This window comes from Polypterus senegalus, chromosome 13 (genome assembly GCF_016835505.1).
Source record: "Polypterus senegalus isolate Bchr_013 chromosome 13, ASM1683550v1, whole genome shotgun sequence".
Lineage (NCBI taxonomy): Eukaryota > Metazoa > Chordata > Cladistia > Polypteriformes > Polypteridae > Polypterus > Polypterus senegalus.
In genome coordinates this window covers 72,782,054-72,809,626 of record NC_053166.1, presented here as the reverse complement: position 1 = coordinate 72,809,626, position 27,573 = coordinate 72,782,054, and the positions used below count along the sequence as shown (strand labels likewise).

Here is a 27,573-nt window from a genome sequence, read left to right as displayed (position 1 = left end):
TTACAGGCGTCTTGCCATTTAGCATTATGTCGTCATACCCTCTCATGACTATGGCAAGCCGTTTTAACATTTAATCTGAGCTGTAGGAGGAGCAATCGTCTGATATTTTCTAGAAAACCAATCTGTTTCGAGAGGCATTTGGAGATATCCAATCAGCTGCGAGACCAAGTCTACAAGTACAAGCTTCTCCACTCGTGCGCAGCACGTGTTGTAGTCAAAGTGCGCATGTTTCTCCAAGAGGTGGGATTAACGTGAGCACAGAAACGCATGCGCATTTCCTTAAACATGTCTGCGCCCATACTCGCACGGGGGTGAGCAAGTTCGGTGGCGACTCGTGGCATCTTCAAACTAACCGTACAGGTGAGAGGGGCGTGTGGTTGTTTTGAGACGAGAGGTTTGATAGGAGAAACGACTGCCATCTGGGAATGTTTTATCCCGTAAAGCCCATGGATGTTGTTATACCGGAGACTGCGCAGAATCTGGGAACTGCGAGATACTGTAATTATGCTTGTACCTTTTAGAATGTGGAGTAGTAAACATTGAAATACCGAACAGTACCTATATATATATGTAAGCATTAAAGGAAGTTTTAAAGAAATAAGATTTGCAGCCATATTAACATTAAAGGTGTTTCTTAAGAAATCAGATTTCTAGCTATTCGTACAACTACTTTGCGAGGTTTTCGGATTTGCTGCTTATTTCTAAGCGGTGTGGCATTGTGGCGAGGGAGCTGGACTGGAAACTTCAGTTTCCAAAACGCGCTGATCTTAGTAGATTCACTCACCCGTGATTCTGTACTTGTAAGGCGCAGTGGCAAAGCCTACAGCTATTAAAAAATGTAGTTAAAAATATAGAAGTTAACGCATTGTTACAGAGGCACGGCTAAGTTGCAGTTCCGTGACGAAGGAGATTATGAACTGGACAAAACTAAAAGACGAAATCCTCCTGGCGTGTGTCTGAGTGATTTTTAAGGAAATGTCATCTGCCTACTAGTCTCTTTAAATCTTTATAACTGGACAAAAAAAAATACAATTTACTGAGTTCATACCACACAGCCGTTTCCCGATCTAAATCCTGGTAAAAATAGCAGCTGGTTATGCTGAATACCCACTGAGTACCTGGCAAAATACCCACCAAACCATTTCATCATGGGTGGAGTAGGTGCCCGTGTGTAAGCACAGGGCACAAATTCATCACCTCGTGTGTTAGTGGCATCACTGAATGTTAAGGGTTCCTACTGTATGTATTCAGTAGCTTTATAGGCCATAAATATTAAGGTAATTATTGAGTCCCCACCTGCTTGTCCGTGTCCTTGTGCTGTTTGCCTGCTTGCTGTGTGCTCCAGTTCCCGTCCACAACCTAAAGAGTGATATACAGGGTCAGTATTGTCACATCTACAGAGAAGAGTGAAATTCAACATGCAGCACATAACCCACCCTCTTTAGTGAGTGTATAACAACTAGATGTGCAGTACAGTTGCTAGCCCTAAAATATGCTGGGATGTGAATGTTCAGCTCTTTTCTGCTGCCCATCTCTTGGATAATCTTACAAACTATTTGTGTCTTCCAGGTCAGTCCAGTTGACACTCTGGCTGTCTATGCCAACTGGCCACTTAAAGCTGAGGAGCTAACCATGTTGCGTGGTGTCACTAATTGCAGCACTGGGTTAAAATGGTGTTTAAAGACAGAATCACTTTCTAGCACCAAAGTGCAAAAACAGTTCAACTACATAAACGTTTACTGTGTGGGTAGCATCTTGGACCAAAAACTAGAACTGAATTCTGTATACAGTTTCAAATTGTAGTTGGACTTTACTGTTGTTGTTTCTATCTTGGAACAAGTCACTTTTGGAAATTGTTGTAAGGTACCTTTCAATGACAAGGACTGCACATGTGATTGGGTTCTTTTTTTTCTTTTCCAAGATTAATTTACAAGTTAGTATTTTTAACCGTCTTTCTTAGAAAATTTGGATCCATGCTTTCTGTAAGGATATTTATTCATTTGTATAATAGTAAATTCATTCCAAAGTAAATTTGAGACTTTTGATGCATTAATAAATAGGATAACAGATATTCTATTGGCTTAAGTTATTTAAACACAGACTCTTTTCTTTTCAGGATGTCTGATATAGAGACAGCGACCTGCAACGAGTTAGAAAAGTCTGAAAGTGAAATCCAGGATGAGGGCTTGTTGTCAGAGAAAGAAGAGGAGAAGAATTTGACAAAGAAAAAGATTGTACCAGGAATCATTTATCTCGGCCACATCCCACCAAGACTGAGACCTAAACATGTGCGAAACATGCTGGGGGTTTATGGAGAAATAGGGAGGATATTTTTACAACCTGAAGGTACAGAGTTTAAACTCGGAATATAATTTTATAGTTAATATAAAGTCATATTGTAGCGTACAGTGGAAGCAAAGGTGGATAACTTTACGTCAGCCAGTAGAGGCGAGTTCCACATGGCATCTATGGAAATCTTCTGTATGTAGTGTATTTTTGCCTGTTGTATTAACCATTAGAGTATATGAATATCTGAGTAAATTATCCGTAAGCGTGACATATCATAAGGTTCTGCCCTCAACCAACCCTGAATTAGAAGAAGCAGGTTTGAGAATGCTAAGCTACAACACTTAGTGTCTTATAGAAATATTCAGATCCTTGACCAATTTTGTAAATTATTGAATGACAAATCCTACACATACATTTTTGTTCGCTTTATTATTTTTTGTATTTTTAATCACATCACTTAAGCTCTAAAATTAATGTGAAATTGTTTTATGTTAGAAAACATATAAGACAAACAAGGAAGCATGCTGTTTGTATAAGTATTCAGTCTCTGTCGTGCAGAAGTCTCAAGTCTGAATAGATGAAAACCAATTTCTCCAAAATCCATCCTTACCAGTGATCATTAAAACCGTGCCACATTTATGGGTGAAAACTCCACTCTTAAGGCATCATTATTCAGGTTGTGAATTGTGGAAATAGAAGTTTAAAGAGCATTCCAAAGAAGATGGATATAAAATGGTACAAAAGCATAAATTAGGATTGCGTTGGTTTGGACATGTGCAGAGGAGAGATGCTGGGTATACTGAGAGAAGGATACTAAGGATAGAGCTGCCGAGGAAAAGAGGAAGGCCTAAGCGAAAGTTTATGGATGTGGTGAGAGAGGACATGCAGGTGATGGGGGTAACAGAACAAGATGCAGAAGACAAAGATATGGAAGAAGATGATCCGCTGTGGCAACCCCTAGCGGGAGCAGCCGAAAGATGAAGAATGAAAAGTGTGCAAAACATATCCAAGTGTTTGGGTACCCTGGCTGGCACTGTTCTTTCAGTTACTGGGTTGTGGAGGCTATGTCAAATAGATATCCTACATAACTGTCTGTGCACCCGTTAAGAGCCACAGATTTCAGTAACTGTCACAATTGGTAAAGGTGCACCAGTCAGGCATATCACAAGCTCTGCACAGCACTGCTGCCAAGGGGAGTGGGGCATTAAAGCAGCCATAAAAGAAACATGGGAAAGCCCAAGTGGAGTTTGCTTGAAAGCTGTGATGTGGGACAAGGTTCTGTGTCACATGGGACCAAGATAGAGCTTTTTCGCCAAATTTCAAAGACATATATGTGGTGCAAAATTAACTGTGTGAATGCTTAAGAAAAATGTAAAATCTACAATTAAAGTAAGAAGCCTAAAGAAAACTTTAATAAAAGGGATCCGTGCTCTTGGCACTTGATTAGTGAGGCTTTTCTCAGCCTATATGGTGGCACTTCAGCAGAACCTCTGTATCCTTCTGGGGACTGCCCGCTTATGGGGTCCTGGGCAGAAGAGTTGGAGCATTCTTCAGGACTTATGGATGGTGCTAGCCACTGTCCTTGGACACCTCTGGAGTGAGATGATGTGGTTTGTGCCAGTGCCCCCTTTTGTTCAAAGGTGGTACTGCTTACCGTCTCAGCCTGGAAGATGGTTTCCAAGCACACATGTGTGAGAAATGCTTTTCATTCCACCATCCATTGGAGAGTGAAAGAAGAAAGGATAGTGGAGTATTTGGACAAAAGCATTGAGGGAACCTGTTTGAATCTGCTTAAAAAGAAACTTGGGTGCAAGTTCATCTGATTTCAGACAGAAGACTAGAGTATCCTTGGAGTGGCTCAAAGACAAAATAGGTGGATGTCCTACAATGGCCCACTCGATAAGGATCGATAATTTGCAGCAGTGTTTGAAATTGCATTGTACAAGTGTGGTCAGACTAACTTGAATAGTATGGAATAAATATGTCTGAAAAACTGGGCCAAAAGTACTGTGCAACAACAGCGTGTAAGACATGGTTGCCAAAATGGAATTAAAGTCATTATTGCTGCAGTAAGTGGCTCCATAAAATATTAAATGGGATGGTATACTTATACAATCAGTATATTTAATTTTCTTTGTAAGATTACTTTCTAACATAAGGCAATGTTAAAATAAGAAAACTAACTTGAAAAATTAGAATGGAAAGCAAACTTGCAGTGTTGAATGTGCTTTTCAGTAAAAGAAGGGAATTGGTCAAGGGTACAGATACTTCTGCACAGCAGTGTGTCATGACATTCACACTGACACCCCTTATTCATGGTGCAGGTAGTGTCCAGAATGACCAAGGTGCATTTCACAGATCACTTCTGTAGCAATAGGACATCCTCATAAGAAACCTGTTTTTGTTCATCACAACTTTAGTGTTTAAACATTTTCTGTCTTTCCTTATTTAATTTCAATTATTTTAGATTATGCAATCAGGAAAAAGAAGACGAGTGCAGGTTCCAGGGGGAAGACATTCACCGAGGGATGGGTAGAATTTAAGGACAAGAGGGTGGCCAAGCTTGTGGCTGCCACTCTCAACAGGGCACCCATGGGGGCACGCAAGAGGAGCCGGTTTCATGATGACCTTTGGTGTATTAAGGTACGGCACTTGCTGCTTTTATTAATAAGTGATACTGTACAGAGTCCTGTCCAACAATCCAGTAATAATGAGACATTTGTATCAATTTAGTATTTATGTTCTGAACTATTAAAGAGCTCAAGAAGGTTGAGCATTACTCAACCACTACATGCTGTGAGTAAGACGTGGTGGTTGTTCTTTAAGCAAAGTGTTTTGTCTTTTTCTTGTCCAGTCACTCCTTTCGAAAAAGAGATTTTTGATGTACTTTTTCATGTCATTAGTTATGGTAAAAATTACCAGTATGAAAGCTTTGTTAAAGTTACAGCGACTTAAGAGTTCAGTTAAACAATGTAAATGAATATATTTTTAATAATATAACACAAGTATTTAATTATTTTCATTCTTCTTTTAAAAATTGATTGGATTAACCCATCATGTGGGTCTTTGTATGAAATACTACTACTAAGTCATTTAACGTTTATCGTTCTAATGCCAAAGTTAATGATGTTTCACAGTTTACCACCCACCAATTGTGATCACCCCCTCGGTTTGTTGTCTTCATTAGGGCTGAGCCGATGGTTGATTATATCATCCATCGCAGATTGGCTGGACTTATTGTCGATGTAAATCATCGTTGATTGGCTTCAAACATCTGCAGAAATTTCCTCAAAGCAGCAAACTGCAGCTGTCACTTTTTTTTTAATTTTTATTATTTTTAAAGCCCACGTACCTCTTTAAGAAAGCAGTCAGACATTTCAATTTGCAGCAGGAGGTGCGCAAGATTCCTGTGTGCTGCAGTCTGATCAATACGTCATGCACAAAGTTTGAATAAGAAGAACGCGGGCATGTGCCACTGCGGTGCTCACAGACTCTGAGTGCCCATGGTTCTCTGTGGCCACACAAACTGAAATTAATTTGCGGCTTTGGCAGATTTGCCCCTTTTAATGGGTCGCCTGAAGCTGGTCGTTTGCACGATGGAATGCCCACTGATACTGTGCATGACTGATCCCCAGCCTAATGCAACTTGGCAGCAGTGTTGCAATATTTTTCATTCACCAACCATTTCCCTAACTCGCTTATTCTGGGTAGTGTGGCAGGGCAGCTGTAGCCAGTCCTTGGGATGTTATATTTTACTTAACCTATGCAGTGAGATTTGGGCATAGGAAAAGGTGAGTGGCTGTCTGTTGGTGGTGGTGCTCGTTTTGTCTTATGGGCAGTGCTTGAAGTGGTGCTTGATGCTTCTTGGGGATCCCCGTGCCTTTTGATATCCTATACAAATATACACTTGTATCCTCCTCCCTCATGAAAGCTCACAAAAACCAGAATTTGTCGGATTAGCACAGGCAACCCCTCGACTCCCATGTCTTATGATCTGATAAGTCACACCTTGCTGTTTTTTTAGTAGTGTACAGCTTTAGAAGCTTTTTGAAATATAACTTAAAATTAGATTTCTAAAATCAGCAAGGCTGTAATTGGCCCATGTGAAGGTAACCATCTCTTTTTAATTTCTTTTGCAGTATCTGCACAGGTTCAAATGGTTTCACCTCAGTGAACGCTTAGCTTATGAGAAGGCTGTACGTCAGCAGCGTATGAGAGCAGAAATTGCACAGGCCAAGCGAGAAACCAATTTTTACTTGCAAAATGTCGAGAAAAGCAAGAACATTGAAAAGCTTAGAGAAAAGAGGAAAAAGACTGGGCAGGAGTTTGAAGAGAAAAGCTGGAACTTCACACAGAGACAAACAGAGGAGGAGATCCAGAAGGCTAAACAGACAGCCAAGCTGGGCAAGAGTCAGAAGCAGCAGATGAAGAAGGCCATGGCCAAGGTCCAGGAGTTTGAGAAGAAGTCACATTCAAATGTGTCCTTGCTTGCCAAGATCTTCAATCCAAGCAGCAGTAAGCAGGATTAGAAGTGTGCAATTTATTCATATGCAGAGACTGTTAGAAAATAAACCAAATGTATGTATGCATCTACACAGAGAAGGCGGTGAACATACCAGTAAATTATATTAGCAAGAAGGTTTTCTGTAATGTGTAACATTAAAAATCTGGAAAGCCTACAACACAGGCCTTAGTTGGGGGGAAACAAAGTCTGTTATTCTTCAAGGTGGTTTTTTTTTTTTATTTTTTAAATCTACAAACTTCAGTCAGCGAGGGTCTCGAGGTAATGTGATACACACAATCCAATGACAGGACGTAAAACAACTGGAGTCTTTACTTAATAGTCAGGCAATTGGTGAGTTAGCAATATCAGTGTGCTTGAACCCAATACGTGGAGGATGAATTGGTTATTTACAAATGTGATAAGGATGAAGCACTTTACCTGTAGATTATCATATGTATGGTAAAGATTTAAATGGCCTAGAAACTAACCTAGAACTTGAGAGGCCCAGGTTTAACATGTATCTTTTTACCAAGTATATACTGAATAATTCCTGCATTAGATAGAAACTTGTTTTAAAGCTTTAGTTTCTGAATTCTTTCAGTTTGTCTTGTAACTGCAGTGTTAGCCAGTCAGTGACTTTATTCTTAGTAATGTTAAGAGCCATCAGTCCTACGTCAGACCTAATTAATCATCACTTTGGCTATGCAGCATAGCCTGACAAATGCCACATCTGAAGAAATTTGTTGTGACCCTGCCACACAAATGTAGGGGAGTTGTAGTTCTGAAATGGTTCAAATGGACAATAGGCCCTAAACCGGCTGAGAAATGGCTGCTTGACAGTAGCCTCACTAACCAAGAAAGTGCTCATCACAAAGCCATTTGCCATGTGTTTTGGTGTGCTTTTATGTCGGAGCTGCCCCTGTCCAGCCATGTTGGCAGTCTGAACTACAAAAGAGTGGCTGGTTGGTGAAAGATGACATCCAGTTAATGACGAGCTGTCACTCCTCAGTATGTCATAGATGTGACTCACTGTGGTGGAGGGAGTGTGACATCGAGAAGGTGCGTGACATGGCTGGTCAGTATGTTCTGCACTCAACTGGCATTGTGTGAGTAGTTTTCCAGGGGGTTTGCCAACACACCCTCTTCACTTCCTTCAGCCTCCCACAATTTCTGTTCACATGTTCACTTGTGCAGTAACATAGAAGAAATTGGGCAGCCACAGCTGTTTGGGCTTGTATCTTTAGAATTAATGAAGAATTGTATAGATCATTTTTTATGTTTAATACAAATTTTTATATTTGTTTGTTCTCAATGTGTAATAGAACTAATATCAATACAAACTTATAAGGCCTTAATGGAGGAAATAGTTTTTTCTTTTTTTTTATGGATTTAGTCATGAACTGCAAGAGCTAGCTTCTTATTCTGGAACTGGTTGCAGTGAAAACCTGGAGCCATTCCAGCCCCCAGAAGTGGAGTTTGAACAGATGTTGTAGTACCCCAAAACACACTCCTCAGCACACCAGACAATCTAACATACTGTATTTTCTTTTTCTGACAGCATTGTGTTTTATGATCAGGGGAAGCTCACTTTGTCCTGTTAACTGGCAGTAGGTTACATGCAGTTTAAGGGTTGGGGTCTACATGCGCCAAAGCAACACACATTAGCAGCAGCGGTTGGCTACTAGTTAGGAAAATGGCTACAATGAAACCCTGCAGCCACAGTGGCCCACCGGGAATGGACTTTGAGACCCCTGACTTATACATGCAGCCTGCTGCTCTGGTGGGGTATTTCGGCTCATTCAGTACTTACAGCAGAACTCTATTCCTTAGAAATCAAGGGGGCACATTCACCGTGACTCCAGGGGTCAACTCTAACAAACCTCCTGAAGTAACCACCAGCTGTGTACTAAGTTGGGGACTAGTTAGTGTGGAACATTCTGGAAATCACCTACAGTATGAGCTCATTGCGGTATTGTTATAAAGTACATCAACTGATGACCATTACGGGTTTTATTTTTAACGCAATAGGAAATTACACACAGTTCAAAGACATGCAGGTTAGATGCATTGGCGATCCTAAATTGTCCCCTGTGTGTGCTTGGTGTGTGTGTGTGTCCTGCGGTGGGCTGGCGCCTTGCACCCTGTGTTGGCTGGGATTGGCTCCAGCAGACGCCCCGTGACCCTGTAGTTAGGATATAGCAGGTTGGATGATGGATGGATGGAAAAATTTTGTTATTCTGGTCATTGAAGTGTTTATTTTATTAAAGTTGCACATTTCTTGAGCAAGCAATGCTTTCTGTTTAACTTTTATAACTGTCATTTTCTCTTCAAGCAACATTCTTTCTATTGTCCTGAGCCAGAAGGGACTTTCTTCAATAGAGTTTCTATTCTATCATACTGATAATCACTCAAAGACTGTGATGTTGAACTACTAAAACTGTTTACAGTAATCCCTCGCTATATCGCGCTTCGACTTTCGCAGCTTCACTCCATCTCGGATTTTAAATGTAAGCATATCTAAATATATATCACGGATTTTTCGCTGGTTCACAGATTTCTGCGGACAATGGGTCTTTTAATTTAAAGTACATGCTTCCTCAGTTTGTTTGCCCAGTTGATTTCATACAAGGGACGCTATTGGTGGATGGCTGAGAAGCTACCCAATCAGAGCACGTATTACATATTAACTAAAACTCCTCAATGATATAAGATGTGCTTCCCGCGCTGTGCTTGTTTGCTTCTCTCTATCTTTCTCACTCTCTCTGCTTGATGGAGGGGGTGTGAGCAGAGGGGCTGTTTGCTTAGAGGATACGGACGCTCCTCTACAAAATGCCACTTTATCGCGGTGCTTCGGCATACTTAAAAGCATGTATTGATTTTTTGATTGTTTGCTTTTATCTCGCGCTCTCACTGAAATTCTCTGCTCCTGACGCGCGCACTCCTTTGAAGAAAAGATATGTTTGCATTCTTTTAATTGTGAGAAAGAACTGTCATCTCTGTCTTGTCATGGAGCACAGTTTAAACTTTTGACTAAAGGGTGTTATTTCATGTCTAGAAGGCTCTAATAATGTTAACAGTGTGGGAGAGTTTATAAGGACTTAAAATATCTAAAAATAACTACACAAACATGGTTTCTACTTTCTATTTTCACCTATCGTGGGGGGTTCTGGAACGCAACCCCCGCGATCGAGGAGGGATTACTGTATATTAGTTTGTACAGTATAATCCATTCATTGCTAACAGTCAAAAAAGTTTAAAATGTGGTTCATTCTCTCACAGGACAGTATCAAACATCTAATTCAAATACTGAAGTGTAACAAGTGATCAAAGGGACGAGGGAATATTCCTCTGAACATCAAGTTTTGTTAATGCTTTTTTGACTTGAAAAGAGTACAGTTTGTGGCCATTGCATCCCTGCATAAAGCAAAGGTGACAAATGGGACAGCTATCTGTCACAGCCTTTTTCCACTAAATCCCTGGTCTTGTTGGTCCTACTGATTGCGCACACATTCCCATTTACTTTTCAGAACCAAAGGACAGATCCTGCTTACATCATATGGTGCGTAACCATAACGTGGGATTTCTCAGTGGTAGCGTGATGGGCTACCATTACATATGATGTTAACATCTGAAATCAGATTTTGAGGAAAGATTGCATTATGGAGGTCTCTCAAGTAACTGTGCTTTTCCTTTATTCTGGCATCTCCTGATGCTCGTTACAGTCCCTCAGCATTAAAAGAGCTGTGAGATAACGAAAGTCATAAAAAACAAGAGGCCGAACTGAACAAGCTTTTGGGATTTTTAAAACATCATTTTCCTTGGCTGTCATTTGGTTTGGCACTACTCCACGCAGAGCTTTTGAGGTTGTGTGGGATGACCTGCCTCTTCCATCTCCAAGGGACTCTGGCTGTTCTGCCTCTTACTGGACCACAGCCAAAGGATAAAGGATTGATGGCGTTCTGAAACATTATCAGAAATTACCACTTTTATGATGTTAAAAGAGAGGTTTTATTCTTTCCCTAACCCATTTCCTCTTTAACCCTGCTTTATCCTATTAGCTAAACGTATGGAGAGCCATCACAGTAAAATACAGAATGAATCTCTTCTGCTGTCTCCCAGATTGTCCATTAAAAACTCACACTATGTGTAGTCGTTGACCTACTTCAGTTCTCTCTTCTCCACTCCCTAGGATATCTTAACATGCTGAGCTAATAAAAAATTGAAGTAAGGACGAAACATCTTTTAATAAACATGCATTCATAAACTTTCATATTAATCTTTTAATACTGTTAAAACATTATTTTGGCTAAATATTACTATCATTTCCAACTGTTGGATGCATATCTCAAGTACCCAATGCTGATATTACTTCTAGTACATTCGGGAGGCTTCTAAAGCGACTGAACTTTTTCCAGCCTGGTGAGCATTAAGAACTTTAATTTCCTGAGCTCCTCAGAAAACTCCAGTGATGGAGGCCTGTCACACTTCCACAAACCTGTGTGATGAAGATAAAGAGTTTGATAGTGAAGACCCACATTTATGTTCTTTAACTAGGACAGGGCCTCCCACACTCCCCTGATTGTTATCCCATTGATTAAAACACCCGACTTGAACTTCTCCTTCAAATTGAACGTTCAGGAGTATTAGTTTCCTACTTTTTCACACACAAAAATGTAACACTGGATTATTTTCCTCAATAAATGAAATTAAAAAGTATAATGTTTTTGTGTCTTTTTGTTTGTGTATTTATTTTTTGTAATCAAGTTTTAGGACTTCTATAAAACATATGGTCACGCTTCAGGCCACATTTACATAGAAGCGGAGACAATTCTAATGGGTTCACAAGTATCTACTGTACCCAGCATTCCATTTTTCTTAAGTTAACGTGTTGGCAGCTTTTCAGCAGTTGCTCTCCATGACTCCAGATTTAGGGATGTGCACTCTGAGCTGAGCACTGGCTTCATCTTACCCCACAAGTACATTGAAGATGCAACAACACCGCAGATCAGGTACTTAATTTAAGTCATTTGCTCACCTCCAAAGTGACGCAGCTTCACCCCGATGCCAGTGTGGGATGATGTTGACCACTGTTGTTGATAATCCCTGCATACCTCAACAGTATCTTCAGAGTGAGGACACCAAAGTGTTAGTGAAGACCTTGTAGGTGGTGTCTAGGCAGGTAGTCTTGACTAGAATCAGGGGGCAGCTAAAGCTTTGCTGTGTAATTACTTTGGGTTAAACACACTCAACTAGCTTAAGGGCAAACCTTTTTGATACACTGGGGTCCTTGGTTTATTCCAGGTGTACGGAGACACCAGGAAGTGCTCTGCTTTCACATCACAAATTGAAAGATATAAAACCATCCATCCATCCATCCTCTTCTGCTTATCTGAGGTTGGGTCGCGATGGATAAAGATATAAAACATGAAATGAAAAGTAAAAACAACTCAGTGAAATATTACAATCTCTAATTTAAAAAGGTCCACCAACAATATCAGAATATCCAAGTTTGCAAGGTAAGCCACCAAGTACAATGGGTATAAAAATGAATCCCCCCCCCCTTCAAAATATTCATATTTTGTTGCTTTGCAGCCGGAAATGAAAACACAACACAAAAAAATGTCACCATATCAATGCCTTTACTCCAGTGTGATTACAAGATGAAAGCCTACTTAAAATTACAAGTATAAATCAAACTACAGCAGGAAGTGTCTTTAGCAGTGGTGTTCTTGGCATGAAAGTTCTGGTGTGACCATGTGGGCCTGAAAGATGGAGATGTTGGAAGGGATGAAGCCACCCTGAGAAGCCTTGCAGAGGTTGTGTGTGCAAGTGTAAGTGAACGGATCAACCACTTAAAGGACAGAACTTAGGAGATCCACTCCTGTGCTTAAACCTACTGGCCTTGGTGCGAAGCCGCAAATGATCTCAGGAAGGATCCCGGCTTGGATCAGCTCAACTTATGGAGTCAGGGAAAATGAGTTCAGATGACATTGCCTCTGACCCCAAGACAGCATTGTGTTGGCAGCTGACACAGCAGAAAAAAAAATCATTGGACTTGTGTGGAAGAGCTGTGGAGGGTCAGGGAGGGAGGGAGACTGCATTTCATATGCTTGGTGGGAGTGGGTGTTTTGGGTTCCTTTGTATGTTATGTCCATTTATTCATTATATTTTGTCACTTTGTTTTTATTTACTAAAAGGTTGATCAGAAAAAATGCATTAAGCTACCAGAACCAGGCCAGCTAAAATGCCATTAATTTATGCAAATGAATGGCATAGAAAAACAGTAAGTGAAGATCTATCAACATCCTGTCATACAGTAAAACCACCCAATGACAGAATTCAAAGGTACAGTTGGGTCCATAAGTATTTGGATGGTGACACAATTTTCAGAATTTTGGCTGTATACACCACCACCACAATGGATTTGAAGTAAAGCAACCAAGATATGACTGAAGTGCAGATGTTCTGCTTTGATTTAAGGGGTTTACCAAAAATATCATACAAGCTGTTTAGGAATGACAGACATTTTCTGCATAGTCCTCCATTTCCAGGGGCTCAAAAGTTTTTGTACATTTGACCGACAAGCTGTTCCAAAGCCCCTCATTACGTCATCAATTAGCAAGCAGATAAAAGGTCCAGAATTGATTCCAAGTGTTGAATTTGCATTCGGAAGCTGTCACTGTGAACTCTCAATATAAGATAAAGGGCTGTCCATTCAAGAAAAAACAAGGCCTTTAGAGCAGTGCTTCCCAACGTCTGTCCTGGGGACCCCCTGTGGCTGCAGGTTTTTTGTTCCAACCAGATTCCTAATCAGTGACAACACCTAAGCACTGATCTCATTTATTTAGCTGGTATTATTTTTTATTTTATCCTACATTCAGAAAAGCACAGCAGCATTATTTGTACATTTATAAGACATTTAGAAATATTTCTGCTTTTGCTATTGATTTAAATGCTTAACTCTCTTTTGTTGATTTCATTCTATTTTGCCCTTTCTCTGTGCAGTTTTTCCCCTTCGTTGTGTCTTATTAATGACAATTAAAAATGAGTGGAGCAGACACACTGGCAAACAACACTGAATAATCAAAGGCTGCAACTACTTTAGCATCAGACCCACTAATTAGTAAATAATGGATTAATTAAACAATTAGAACACCTAGAAAAGTAGAATGAAAATCAAGACAGAAATATTGTTAAAAAGAAAAAAAATACATTATTCCCAGATAACCGCTTGGTACATTATAATATACAGGTAAAATTCCGTTGCAACAAATATCTTTACAACGAAATTTTCAGTACAACGAAGTATTGTATGGTCTCGACAGCTTCCCCATATGACGCGAGTCTATAGAAATCTCGTTACTACGAAGTACATTCAGCAGATACTTTCATTACAACGAAGTGCCTAAAAGACCTTGAAATGCCTGAATGAATCATCCGCAGAGCAGTTAGTTCTGTGGCCGCAGCTCAGTTGTGCACAACGATCCCCAAACAGAAACACTGTCATTTTTTTTTCTTTTTTCTTTCCTTGTACTTTTTTTTGTTTTGCCTTTTTTGTTTCCTGCAGTTTTCAGTGATACCTTTTGCTTATTGCTCGTCAAAATTTAAAAAACATCCATTGGAATTTAACTCATTGTCATCCTCCTATAGAAACGGCAGACACAAAAAAACGATAAGAGTTTATATTAGAAAAAACTCAATTTTTTGCAGCTCTCGATTGCAGCAAAAAGAAAAAAAGACGTTGCCAGTGAATTCGGAATTTTGCCATCGACACTGTCAACTTTCTTGAAAGATTGGGCAAAAAAGGAAGAAAAATCTCGGGCTGCAAACATATGTGAAGTGCTGCATTTGAAGATGTCGAAAAAGCTGTTTTTACGTGGTTCAGTGATGCTTGTTCAAGAAACATTCCTATTAATGCAGCACTCATTCAAGAAAATGTGAGGTTTGTAAACTCTCTTGGGACCCCCCCAACTAGACAGCATGCCGAAGAGCATCCCAAAGTGTGATCTCCGCGTCTGTACAGGACAACAGCAGGCTCACAACTATGCTGCATCTCTCCGCCAAAGTAAACAGAAAAGATCTCGCTAGGTGATGCAAGGTTAGGAGCACGTACATTGTGAATTCAGATAACAGGATTACTTGGTCACTGACCTGGCCACAATCCTGCCTGACTGCTGTGTCTGTGTATAGGAGAGTGGCAGCTCACGCTACAATAAATAACCCTACTGTTCCTGTTTCAAACTGAATAAAGCTGGTTTTGCTAAAGTACTGAGACTAAGCTTTGTGTTTTTGGGTGCAAGACAGGGACTTATAATGCGACCCCGATCTTTTATGATTTGCTTCTGTGGCACTTCACTGCATCGCTGTGAGCCTGCTGTTGCCCCAGCAATGGACAAACACTCTTCCACAGACGCTGCAATTGTGCTTCGGGACGCACTTCAGTGTGTCGTTCCTGTTGGGTTGGGGATTGAGGGGGGGCGGTCTCAAAAGAGTTCAGAAACCTCACAATATTAAGAAGAAAAGGATGATTCGGCTCCTGATTGATAACTGTGCTGCCCACAACATGTGTCCACATTTAGATAATGTTTGCGTTGAATTCCTTCCACCTAACTGCACAGCACTGCTTCAGCCATTGGATTTGGGCATCATTCACACCCTGAAAATGTATTATCGCAAGGAAATGCTGAGAAAAATTCTCGTCAGCATAACTTGTAGGCAGGAGGAGATTAAAATTAATGTGAAAGAAGCTATTGAAATGATTGCAAATGCCTGGGCGCAAGTTAAAGAAAGCACTATAGTAACAAATACAGAATCTCATTACAACTAAATGTTCGTTACAAAAAAAATATTTTTTAGGTCCCTGGGAGTTCGTTGTAACAGAATTTTACCTGCATATATTTTTTTTTACCAAACTGAGTTTTCTAATTTTCTATATTGTTCCCAAAACACAGAACTTGGGAAATAACCGTTCACTTAATTAGCTCAGGAGTCCAATTAAAAACAAGCTGTTTGGAGCAAAAACCTGCAGCCACAGTGTGTCCCCAGGACCGAGGTTGGGAAACAAAGCAGAAACACGAGGAGTGGTCAAATCAACCATTTGGTATATTTTTAAAAAGAAGGAACACCCTGGTGAACTCAGCAACACCAGAAGGCGTGGAAAACCACAGAATGATCACAAAATGATCACAGTGTGCTGAATGATCACAAAATGCTGTCCTTGGTGAAGAAGAACCCCTTCACAACATTTAGCCAAACCAAGAACACTCTCTGGGAGGTAGACCTGTCATTGCCAAAGTCTACAAACAAGAGAAGAATTCATGAAAGTAGAGACTGAGGGTTTACCACAAGGCACAAACCACTGGTAAACCGCAATCTTAGGAAGGGTACATTACATTTTTCCAGAAATCATTTTTAAAAGCCTGTTCTGTTTTGGAACATTTTTTTGGACAAAAGAAACTAAGAGCAATATATACCAGAATGTTGAAAAGTGAACAATATGGAGTAGAGAAGAAACGGCTCACGATCCAGTGAATACCTGTGAAACATGGTGGAGGCAGTGTTATGGCATGATCATGCATGGCTGCGAATAGAAGTTGATCACTGGAGTTTATGGATGATATGACTGCTAGCAGAAGTAGCAGGATGAATTCTGAAGTGTACAGGGCTATATTAGATTCAGATTCAGCCAAATCTGCAAAACTGATATGATGATGCTTCACAGTACTGATAGACAATAAGCCAAAATATACTGTGAAAGCAAAACAAGTGCTTTTTTAAATTGGACATGCATTTCACTTGCTGAAGACAAAACTGATTGCAGAAAATACAACGAACAAGCAGCAACTGAAGACCTCAGCAGTAAAAGCCTGGCAAAGTATTACTTGGGTGGAAACCTAGCACTTGGAGATGGCCATGGATTCCTGACTTCAGGCAGTTATTTACTATAAAAGATTTTAAACAAAGTATTGCAAATGATTGTATTATTCATGATTATGTTAGTTTGTCCAAATACTTTTGAGCCCCTGAAAATAGGTGGTCCTCCTGTCTTTTCTAAACAGCTCATACAATACTTTTGCTAAATCCACTGAATTAAAACTGAAAGTCTACACTTCAAGCACATCTTGTTTGCTTTATTTTAAATTCATTGTGGCTGTGTACAGAAACAAAATTATGAAAATTGTGTCACTATCCAAATATTTATGGACCTAACTGTACCTTGGTTAACAAATCCTCAGAGAATAAAGGTCCTTTATAATGATCTCTACATAAACCTCACTATGGCATGTGCGCAAGTTCAAGCAGCTGTCTGCCAGAGTACTGTGGGTCTCATTGCTCAGCCTCCCAACATGAACAAATTGTTGTCTGTCACTGATATCGTGCATACTGCAGAAAGCAAAATGATTATGTAGTTATTTTAAAAAGTACTTAAGAATAATTTGCCCAGTATGTTATGAAAATGTAAAGCAATTTCTTTAGAAAATAGCATTGAAGATGAAGAAAATAATGTCATGTAGAAGAATCAATAGGATTAGTACCATGCAATTAAAGAAACGGGTGCAGAGGATAGAAGAGGAGGGCATGGACAGACACACCTTAACTGTAAGCACTTATGAGGTGCCTGTCCACTAGTAAAATCCATTGGACTGGGTGAGTCTCCTTAAGAATTGTGGCATGGATGAGCAGGGCAAGGCATATCCAGCAGCGTGAATGTGCAGGCTGTGCACAAGGCAGAAGAAAGTGTTTGGAGCCACATGGAAAGAGCTGTGGGAACATGGAAGATTACGGAACCAAGAACATTATTAGAGGGTGGCCAAGGACATAGATGGCAGTTTCAGCACTGCCACAGAATAAGCAATGCATCCAACAGCAGTGATTATTAAATCTATTTTCATTAACTAACTCATCACTTCGTTAACTAAAGCATTACTGCACATTACATTATTGAGGCACGCTACTTATTTAATTTTTGCACAACGACTGGTTCAGTCATTTTCTAAAGCTTATACTGATCCAGGTTGCAGGGTCTGCAGTCTAAGCAATGATGCCCAGACATCAATCTTCCTCGCCAACTCCTCTGGAGGGGAACCAAGGCATTCCCAGGGTAGCCAAGAGAAATAATCTGTCCAGTGTATCTTGGGTCTTCCCCATGGTCTCCCCCGAGTTGGACATGCCTGAACCACCTCTCTGGGGATGGAGTTCAACTGGCTCCTTTCAAAGCAAAGGAGCAGTGTCTGTACTTTGAGCTCCTCCTAAATGTCTGTGCTTCTCACCCTACCTCTAAATCTCAGCCTAAAAACCCTCCAAAGGAAACATATATATCCACAATGGATTTCTTTTGGTTATTACCCAGTGCTCGTGACCATAGAATAGCGTAGGAACATAGATCGATTGAGCCTTGCCTTTCAGCTCAGTGTACTTTTCACAATGATTGACCAGTACATCACATGCCTAACTGGAAACGATGCTCCAATCCACCTGTTGATCTCATGCTTCCTTCTGAACAAGATCCCAAGATACTTAACTCCTCAACTTGAGGCACTACTACATCCTGAACCTGGAGAGGGCACACTATCCTTTTCTGGCTGAGAATCATGACCTTGGTGGTGCTGATCCTCATCCTGACTGCTTCACACTTGGCTGCAAACCACCACAGAGCGTGCCTGAGGTCACAATCCAATGAAGCCAAAAGGACACATCACTGCCAAAAACATAGATGCGTTTCTGAGAGCACTGAACTGCACACCCTCCACTCCTTGGCTGTGCCTTTAAATTTTGTTTATAAAAGTTATGAACAGAATCTATAACAAAGGGCAGCTCTGGTGGGATCCCATGCCCACTGGGAATAAGTCTGACTTACTGCTGGCAATATGAACCAAGCTTTCGCTCTGGTTGTACAGGAACTGATGAACCCTGCAACAGCTGGTTCGGTAACCCAAACACCCAAGCCCCCCCCAAAAAACTCCCCGAGGGACACGATCGTATGCCTTTTCCAAGTCCACAAAATACATGTAGACTGGTTGGGAAAATCATGATTGAGCATACTCTCATCCTTGTAGGGGTAAAAAGCTGGCCCAGTGTTCCACATCTGGGACAAAAACCCACACTGTTCCTCCTGAATCTGAGGCTTGACCAACAGCAGAATCCTCTTTTACAAAACCCTGACATAGGCCTTCCTTAAATTTGGAACACACTCTTCTGTTCTCTTTCTTAAAGGTGGGGACCACTACCCAAGTCTTGCAATTATCCATCATCGGATCCATGCTATTAAGTAATTTTTTTTTAACTACCTCAATGACTTCATCTTCACAGGCGAGTCAGTCCTCCTCAGAATCCCCTGAAGGCATCTCAGTGGGATTTAGCAGGTCCTTCCATCACCTGACTATATCCCCAGGTGACATCAGCAGCACTCCAAATTTGCTATAAACCGCATTGGTGAAGCAGTGCTTCTACTTCCTGAGTTGCCAGACAGTTTGCTTTGTGGTCGACTGAAAGTCATCTTCCATGGTCTCACCAAACTCCTCCCACACCTGAGATTTTCCTTTCACAACTGCAAATTGATATGCTTCAGTTTGCCTGTCGTTACCTGTGAACTGCCTCTGGAGTCTTGCTAACTAACTAAACTCAAAAGGCCTCCTTCTTCAATCTGAACGCTCCCACCACAGGCACATTACCGCCACAGCACAAGAGAAATTAATCTGGAGGTGCAAGTTGAAGACCTTTTGGTCAGGGGTGTCTGCCAAACATCCCCAGGACACCCTCACTACATGCATGGGCTTGCCAGGTCTGTCTGGCATTGTCCACTGCCATCTGATCCAAATCACAACCAGGTAGTGATCAGATGACAACTCAGCCCTTCTCTTCATACAAGTGTCCAAGACACACGGATGTACAGTAGATCTGATGGTACAACTACAAAATCGATCATCAACCTATGGCCTAGGGCACTTATGAACACCCTTATGCTTGAACATGGACATACAAGTCCAATAACAGAGGACTACTCGGTTCAGATTGGGTAGGCCGTTCAGACAAATCTCACCCTTTCATGTGTCACAGTCTTTGCTCACAATGAGCGTTGAAATTCCTGAATAGGACAATAGAAGCCCCAGTGGGAACACCTTCCAGCACTCGCCTCCAAGGACTCCTAAAAGGACTCTGTACCAAGGATTCCAAACTAAACATATCACAAAACACACTCGAAGCATGGCAGTGAACAGAAAATCGGCATATTTCCTCGGACACCATGGGCAGTAGATGTATGACGCGGAGTCTGCAGAAAGCAGGAAAAGGACTGGTTGAATGGCAAGTTTTTTGGCTTGCTTTCAAAGCATACATATCTATGATATTCTAACTTGTTTGATAGAACTGTGTTTTGTTATAACAGCTGGTTTCCAAGTAAAAGAAATTAAAAAATAAAAAAAACCAAATAAAAGTATCTACCCATTCATTACCTTTTATTATTTTATCCAGTTCAGAAAGCAACACTGAATGTGGGACCAGTTCTATGTGCAAATGTAAAGGGTGTCCCAAAATTCATGCAAGAAGTAATTTTGATAGAGAACACAGGTTTTTAATTAAAAATTGTAAATTTTTAATTGATTCATAAAGTATACTGTATAGGGTTATGTATGGAATAGCATATTGGGTAAATGGCCTCCACGGCTTTGCTGGCACATATGCACTCTTTTGTCGAAATTTTCCATGACCGTTTTGCATAAATGTGGCTGAATTTCATTGATACACCGCTCAATTTCCTCCTTCAAGGCGTGGGTGGTCGTGGGCTTGATGGCATAAACCTTAGACTTCAAAAAACCCCAAAGAAAAAAGTCCAACGGCGTTAAATCGCATGATCTGGGCGGCCAATTCTGATCACAAAAGTGGGAAATTACACGACCAGGAAATGACTTAATGCGGTAATTGAATTGTTTCTCAGGCTGTATGGCATGTGGCACCGTCTTGTTAAAACCACATGTCGTCCACATCCATATCTTGCAATTTAGGCACAAAAAGCTGGATTATCATGTTGTGATAGCGCGCACCATTAACTGTTATTGCCTGACCAGCCGCATTTTCGCAGAAGAATGGTCCGATGATGCCTACAGCCCAAAATCCGCACCAAACAGTGACACGTTGTGGATGCATTTGTTTCTCAACAATCACTCATGGATTTTCTGAACCCCAAATGCGACAATTTTGATGATTAACAACGCCATCAAGATGAAAATGAGCCTCATCGCTGAAGATGATTTTGCTAGAAAAAGTTGAAGTTAAATCACTATTCCGACCATATTTTGTACGAAAATTGCGAATTGTAGCTGCCAAACCTTCATAATTTTAAAATATTGCTCAACAATGAAAACGCGTTGTTCTTTCGTAGCGCTCCATTTTAATAACCCTGAACTGTGAGCTGTCACGCTGTGTTTTTTTTTCGTTGGCAACACTTTACCACACAAATGGCGCCGTTCAGTCGTTCAAATCTTGCGTGAATTTTGGGACACCTGTTATTAGATAAAAATATTTTCAAATTTAGCACACATAACGGTTAGATGTCAATTGTAACTTGCAAGTAAGAATTTCACTGTACTACCTACATGTGACAATATTATTCCTACAATCCCAATCTATACTAATAAAAGGCAAAGCCCTCACTGACTCACTCACTGACTCACATCACTAATTCTCCAAATTCCCGTGTAGGTAGAAGGCTGAAATTTGGCAGGCTCATTCCTTACAGCTTACTTACAAAAGTTAAGCAGGTTTCATTTCGAAATTCTACACGTAATGGTCAAAACGGTCGATAACGGTCGACAAGTCCGCCATGTTGAACTTTCTTATTTATGGCCCCATCTTCATGAAATTTGGTAGGCGGCTTCCCTGCGCTAACCAAAACCGATGTACGTACTTATTTCGGTGGTATGACGCCATTGTCGGCCGCCATATTGAATTTTCCACACGTCACTAATTCTCCAACTTCCCGTGTAGGTAGAAGGCTGAAATTTGGCAGGCCCATTCCTTACAGCTTAGTTACAAAAGTTAAGCAGGTTTCATTTTGAAATTCTACGCGTAACGGTCATAACGGTCAACAACGTCCGCCATATTGAACTTTCTTATTCATGGCCCTATCTTCACGAAATTTGGTAGGCGGCTTCCCTGCACTAGCCGAAACCAATGTACGTACTTATTTCGGTAGTATGATGCCACTGTCGGCCGCCATATTGAAGTTTTCAACAGTCTTTGTTACTTATGGGCCCATCTTCAAGAAATTCTATCGATCAAAGAACTGTCACTTACCGAGTGGTTTCCATGCCCGGAGATACCACCTACCTTTTCCATTCTCTTTGTTACATATTGCACGGCCATATCAGGCTCACTCTTGATATGCGGATGAACATTCTGTCTTATGTATTGAATGACTGGGACAGGTTCAAGGTGTGGACATGGTACAGGAGATAATTATACTACACAGGAGCACTATAAGAGTGAAATGCTTAAGTCCTTCACCTATGGTTCTGCATGTGAGTTGATGGCTGCCGCTGAATTGTTCGGTTGTCGCTTTCAAGTGTACCGAAATGGCCAAATATTTTACACCTTTCGACAACCGCCAATGCCTCTTAAACATCTTAGATTCACAGGTGACGATTTCAGTAGTGGACACTTTGATGTTTATGAATGTTTCAACTCTCAAAAGCTGGATGTGATTTTATCGATGAAACCGGTTGTGTGCTTACAACGCTTGACAGATGCCAAATGTCACTTCAACACAGCAAATCCTGCAAATACTGTCGTAATTGAAACAAACCATGGAACTCAAACCGATTATGACAGCAGCAATCCAAGCTGTGAGATTTGTGACAAGATTACTGTTCACATGGCCAACTGTAAGTTACATGCTCAAGAGTAAGCTCAGCGCACAGCTTGGTCATGTTACAACCGGAGGGCCGAACTGACAACATGGTATACAAAGAGATCCTTAACAAATAATTATTGGCATATTGTCCCACAGTTTAAAAAGGTTTAATTTTCTTCTTAATAAAAATTTGAATGCAGTACTTCACCGCTGCGAAGCGTGGGTATTTTGCTAGTAAGCCTATACAATTAAGTAGTAGTTTATCTTTTCCATTTTTTAACCTTCGTAATCATACTGAGAAGGAACTGCCTGCCACGATATTTCATTACGTTACTAAGAGGTAGCATGAAATGGTATGACCAAGTGTGCACATTTATAATCAGATATTCACAATGATAAATTTTACACTTTGTGTAAAAGCATGCATATACATAAAACACAGAAAGACCTGTACAGTTGATGTGTGAGCGCCCACATAAACTGGACTCTACCTTACATTAACAATAAGCACCTTTACATTTGAGTTCATTTTTTACATTAGTAAGTACGTTAAATATTGCTATCACTTCTTGCTTAGGTCATTAAAGTAAAAAGTATGCAAGTGAATGAAGAACAGACCCAAACAAAGAGCAAAAAAGAATGGCTTTAGTGATGAAAGAGACAGAGAGGATGCAGTAAAGATGGTAGGAGGAATGTCCTACATAAGCTTCTGGATGTGGGATCATAAATGATGCTGTAAAGTGAGAGGTAACAAACATACATTTACTGAAATTGTATGATTGGGCTGTTGGATGCTGCTAAAGCAAAACTACATTTAGATATTCCCAAAGGAGATGCTTTAGAGAAATCAGAGGACTTTTGCTGCTTCGGTGAGAGTGTGAGCACTGCTTGAAGAGCACAATTTACAGTGGTAACAAGAGGGAGAGAGAAAGACCTACAAGAAAGAAAAGTGACAGCTGAATGGAAGAACTAATATAAAGGCAAAACAATATATACTGAGAACAGCCATGGCAGAGGTGGTTTGATGTAGCAGGATGACTGCACTAGATGTGCACAATAATGGTGGTGGAAAGATAAGGCCAAGACTGAAACTGACAAAGATTTGGAGGGCAGGAGCAGAACAGGCATAAACAAACCCGGAGAGTCTATGGAAGGGAATCTGAGGTGCCATCAGGCAACATAGGTCAACCCAGGCTGTTAATTAAATTTAAAATCAACAAATGATATACGTGAACTTATGCATATGTGTCCCAAAATACTACCAAGAATAATATTTTGAAATATCTACATTTACTATAAAATATAATTCTCCAGATTCAGGCAAGAAATTTTCATTTCTGTGAGCTGCCACACAGTCTCCTGTGAGTCTCCTGTGGTATATGTATGAGCAAACTAGCTGTGCTCTCAGTTCATCTTTAGCTTTCATAAAAGTGTACACTGCCTTTCATTACTAGAATTACAAAAATAAAGTTAAATGCTGATAGAAAAAACGTCAATTATTACCAGTTTACTACTCAACAAAGGAAAAAATACTGTATAACATGCAAAATACAGAACTTAGTAAAATAACAATAGGGTGTTTAACTTTGCATTAGCCACCATTTTGATGTTAGTCTTCTTTTTTAAGAATACCATGAGCAGACAACAAATACCCTCATATAAAAGACAAAAAGTTAATTCAGATCTATTGAAATTACAACTTGCACGTTTTATCAGAAAGAATTTTAAAAACAGTTATTAAAAGCATATAAAAGATTAAAGCTTAAGAACATATTGTTATGGGTAATGGAGGCTGTCTCTGGAAGTTGTTATCCAAGAAAAACTGACTTTTCAAGGCCGTCCTCAATTTTGATGTACTCCAGGTGGGATTTGAAGTATTGGCTGCTGTAGTGGGGGCTGTTTCTCACATATTCCAAGTAATCTGGTGCCCCTGGGAAAACGACGTTGTCTGCTATCAAGACTGTGCCCTTTCCAATTAGGCCACATTCCTGAGAAGAAAGCAGAGGAGAGCTGGAAATGATAATTGTATTTTTAGGAAGTATGTCTCTGTTTTTAATGCATTTAGGTACACAAATGCAGAAGTCTTATGATAATAAAGAGAAAAGAATTTAATCTAAATATTATTCGCTTTTAAATGAGCAAGTAAAACCGTTAAACAACATTGTCACTAAGAAAAACAAGACAAACAAGTACAGTAGTGCTTAAGAATGACTGACTGCTATGTTGTACCCACATGTACCTACAGGAAGCAGTTCAAGCACACGGAATGAATACAGCTCTGCAGTAATCTGAGTCTGTCTTGTTGTGATCTCAGTGTCGTCTGCCTGTGAAAATCTCTGGCACACATTCTCTCACAGCAGCCTTTCACCCATATTCCTTATGTTTAAGATCACTCTTCAAAGCCCCTAAATTTCTTTGCTCCTCTTCAACCAGTAAGCCTTGACCAGGCTGCTGCACGCATTTAGCTTTTATTCTCCCAAACACTTATCAACAAGTAGTACAGGTTACTAGGTTGGGACAAAATTCATGCTGCTCATTTCACAGTTTTGTCTCTCTGAAGTCAATCGGCCCATTCAGCATTGCTCTCATCCTGATGTTACTACTAGCACCCTATAAGAAGATTACCTGTGGCAAGCCTGTACTTGGGTATAAAGACCTTAGGATAATACTATCAACTTAGTCTTTACTTGTCCTGCAGCTAAAAATCAATCAGTTGTTGCTTCTGGCAGACAAAAGTTAATATTTCTGTGAAATTCCCTGTATTTCAAATACCTGATGCATGTCTTTGGATCAATATTCCTAGGCGTACTTTTATATATTTATATTGCATATATTTATCACTCTGAGCACCCAGATACTATTTGCCATTTAAGCAAATGGCAGTAATGCCTGTGGCTATCACATATACTGCTAATGTCGCTCTGTCGAAGTAGCAAAGTCCTAAGCCACCTAAAGAATAGTTTAAAGCTGGTTATGGCCGAAAATGTGTATTTACTTGTTAAAACACCAGATGACATTAGAATAAATACAACTAAACACTGATACAATTAAAAAATAAGAACAATTTCCCCTGTGTTTTCCATAAATGTTTTGATATCTTCTGACATGGCGAGAACAGCAAAACAGCACAGGTCTGCATCTCAAACCTCTCTGTTCAGCACCTTAGGCATGGCAAGTGCAGGCAGTTCTCGGGTTACAACGGTCTTGAATAATGGCAATTCCACAAATACTAACAAGTTAGTAACAACCATATAAATCTCCCAAATTTTAATTTTCGACTGTTAATTACCATTTATAGATCAGCTTTCATTTTCTATTTATAAACAAATTATAGCTTTGACCAAGATTAACATACAGCAGTGGAGCCTAACACTGAAGCTCAGTGCAGTACCAACATACATTGCTTCCATTTTCAAACATTTTGTGCTGTGTGCACACATGTCACTGAATGTAGTCAGCAGCACATGCAGCCACAACAATAAGCTCCATCACAGGTAAGCCGCTAGATCGCCAGTTGTCCATTTAGAAGAGTGGAAGAAGCTGCAACATCCTAAATTCTCCTTGCAGCCGTGTTGTCTCAGGTAGCACAGATTCTTAGTGGGAGAAGGGACACTGCAATTGATCTCTCAGCGCGTCTCTGCTAAGGATATCAATCATCAGTTAGTCCATCATCATGCCTTTTCTAACTCTATGAGGTGCTCTATTGTTATCTAAAATGTTTAAGCATAAGGTTGATATACTTTACATACCTATGGTTCAGTTTAGTTTAAATTAGTGTATCTTATTTGTGCTTTGTGATGTAAAGTAATATTGCTTCACTGTCATTTTATTAATAAGTCTGAAATGTCTTTCTGCAAAATAAGTAATAAAGTGATAGGCATTTTTGACGATTTTCCCATTAATTTCAGTGCTTCCTCTGGCTTATATACAAAATCAGGTTACAAACATTGGAAATCATTTATAACCTGAGGCTCAGCTGTAGTGTGACCATGAGCAAGTCACTTCACCTGCCAGTGTGCCAACTGGAAAAACAAAACAAATGTAAACACTTGCATGTCAAATGTTGTAAGTCACTTTGGATAAAGACGTCAGTCAAATAAGTAAAAGTAAGTGTAATGTAAGCATTAATTCCATTAACAGCAAACAATTCAAATGAATCAGATAGTGATTAAACAAACAAGGTGTGGTGTTGAGACAATTTAACAAACCAATGAGTGTACTGGAAGGTGGCCATAAACACTGGGGGTTCAGTTTAGTGTACCCGAGATAGCAATGGCAGTGTTGTGCATGAACTAGTTCAAAAGAGCACGTTCATTGAACAAGCTGATTTTTCTAAGAATGGTGAACTTAACGTAACGTATTTGCAAGTGAAGAACTTGAATGTGAGCTAGTTCAGTTTTATGTGACATTCTGGATCTGGTTTAGGTCCAGATTAAATGTTTTGCCTTACACTGTAATGTAGGAGTGGAGCTGAATCTGAATACGGTATTCGGATTAGCACAAATAGTGGATTTTAACGAATATTCATTTTGTACGAATTTTTTACCACTGTGACGGATGGCAGGGGCCTATGCCTGGCTGGGACACCCCTTTGGAAGAAAGAGAGTCGGGTGGAGTGTGGTGTTTTGGTATTGTGCTTGGGACTGTGTTGTGCCTGTGGGGATTATGGGGAAGACGTGCCCCACAGGTGAAGAAAATAAAAGTTTCTTAATTTTATACACATGCCTCCCGTGTCAATCTGTGTCGGGTCGAATGCAATATGGCGCCTTTCTTACACCACTTATTTATATTCAGAAAAAATAACGTAAAATCAAATAGGCGCTGTCTGTGTCTGCCTGTTTGTTCTTAAGTTGCACCCCCGCTGACACGAGCACGCAGGGAAGCTCCATTTTCGCTTTTAGGATAATGTTGTACTTCGTGAGGCCACTTTATA

At 40.2% G+C, this 27,573-nt stretch overlaps 2 protein-coding genes across 5 annotated transcripts in view; one reads left to right on the top strand and one right to left on the bottom strand.

Annotated features, from left to right (window-relative positions):
* The first annotated feature begins 248 nt into the window (after positions 1-248).
* On the top strand, positions 249-8,907 carry abt1 (activator of basal transcription 1). Of its 2 annotated transcripts, none has more exons than XM_039774805.1 (4): positions 249-360; positions 2,117-2,346; positions 4,757-4,932; positions 6,429-8,907. In XM_039774805.1, exons 2-4 carry the CDS (start codon positions 2,118-2,120, stop codon positions 6,816-6,818), a joined length of 795 nt encoding a protein of 264 aa, XP_039630739.1. In that variant the 5' UTR covers positions 249-360; position 2,117; the 3' UTR covers positions 6,819-8,907. The 2 variants fall into 2 exon arrangements, with proteins under 2 accessions (XP_039630739.1, XP_039630740.1); XM_039774806.1 differs by lacking the exon at positions 249-360 and adding an exon at positions 402-498.
* Positions 8,908-23,911: 15,004 nt separating this feature from the next.
* The window catches only part of comta (catechol-O-methyltransferase a), a 47,021-nt gene continuing 43,359 nt past the window's right edge, over positions 23,912-27,573 (bottom strand). For all 3 annotated transcript variants that reach the window (XM_039774291.1, XM_039774290.1, XM_039774292.1), the window contains exon 5: positions 23,912-24,628. In XM_039774291.1, the coding sequence (XP_039630225.1) occupies positions 24,449-24,628 (180 nt within the window). In that variant the 3' untranslated portion in view covers positions 23,912-24,448. The remainder of the gene's footprint in view (positions 24,629-27,573) is intronic.

Excerpts from the sequence above, each read along its gene's own strand:
- abt1 (XM_039774805.1), top strand. The coding sequence starts at position 2,118 with ATGTCTGATATAGAGACAGCGACCTGCAACGAGTTAGAAAAGTCTGAA. Across the intron at positions 2,347-4,756 it reads GATATTTTTACAACCTGAAG|ATTATGCAATCAGGAAAAAG; the intron begins GTACAGAGTTTA and ends CAATTATTTTAG. Across the intron at positions 4,933-6,428 it reads ATGACCTTTGGTGTATTAAG|TATCTGCACAGGTTCAAATG; the intron begins GTACGGCACTTG and ends TTTCTTTTGCAG.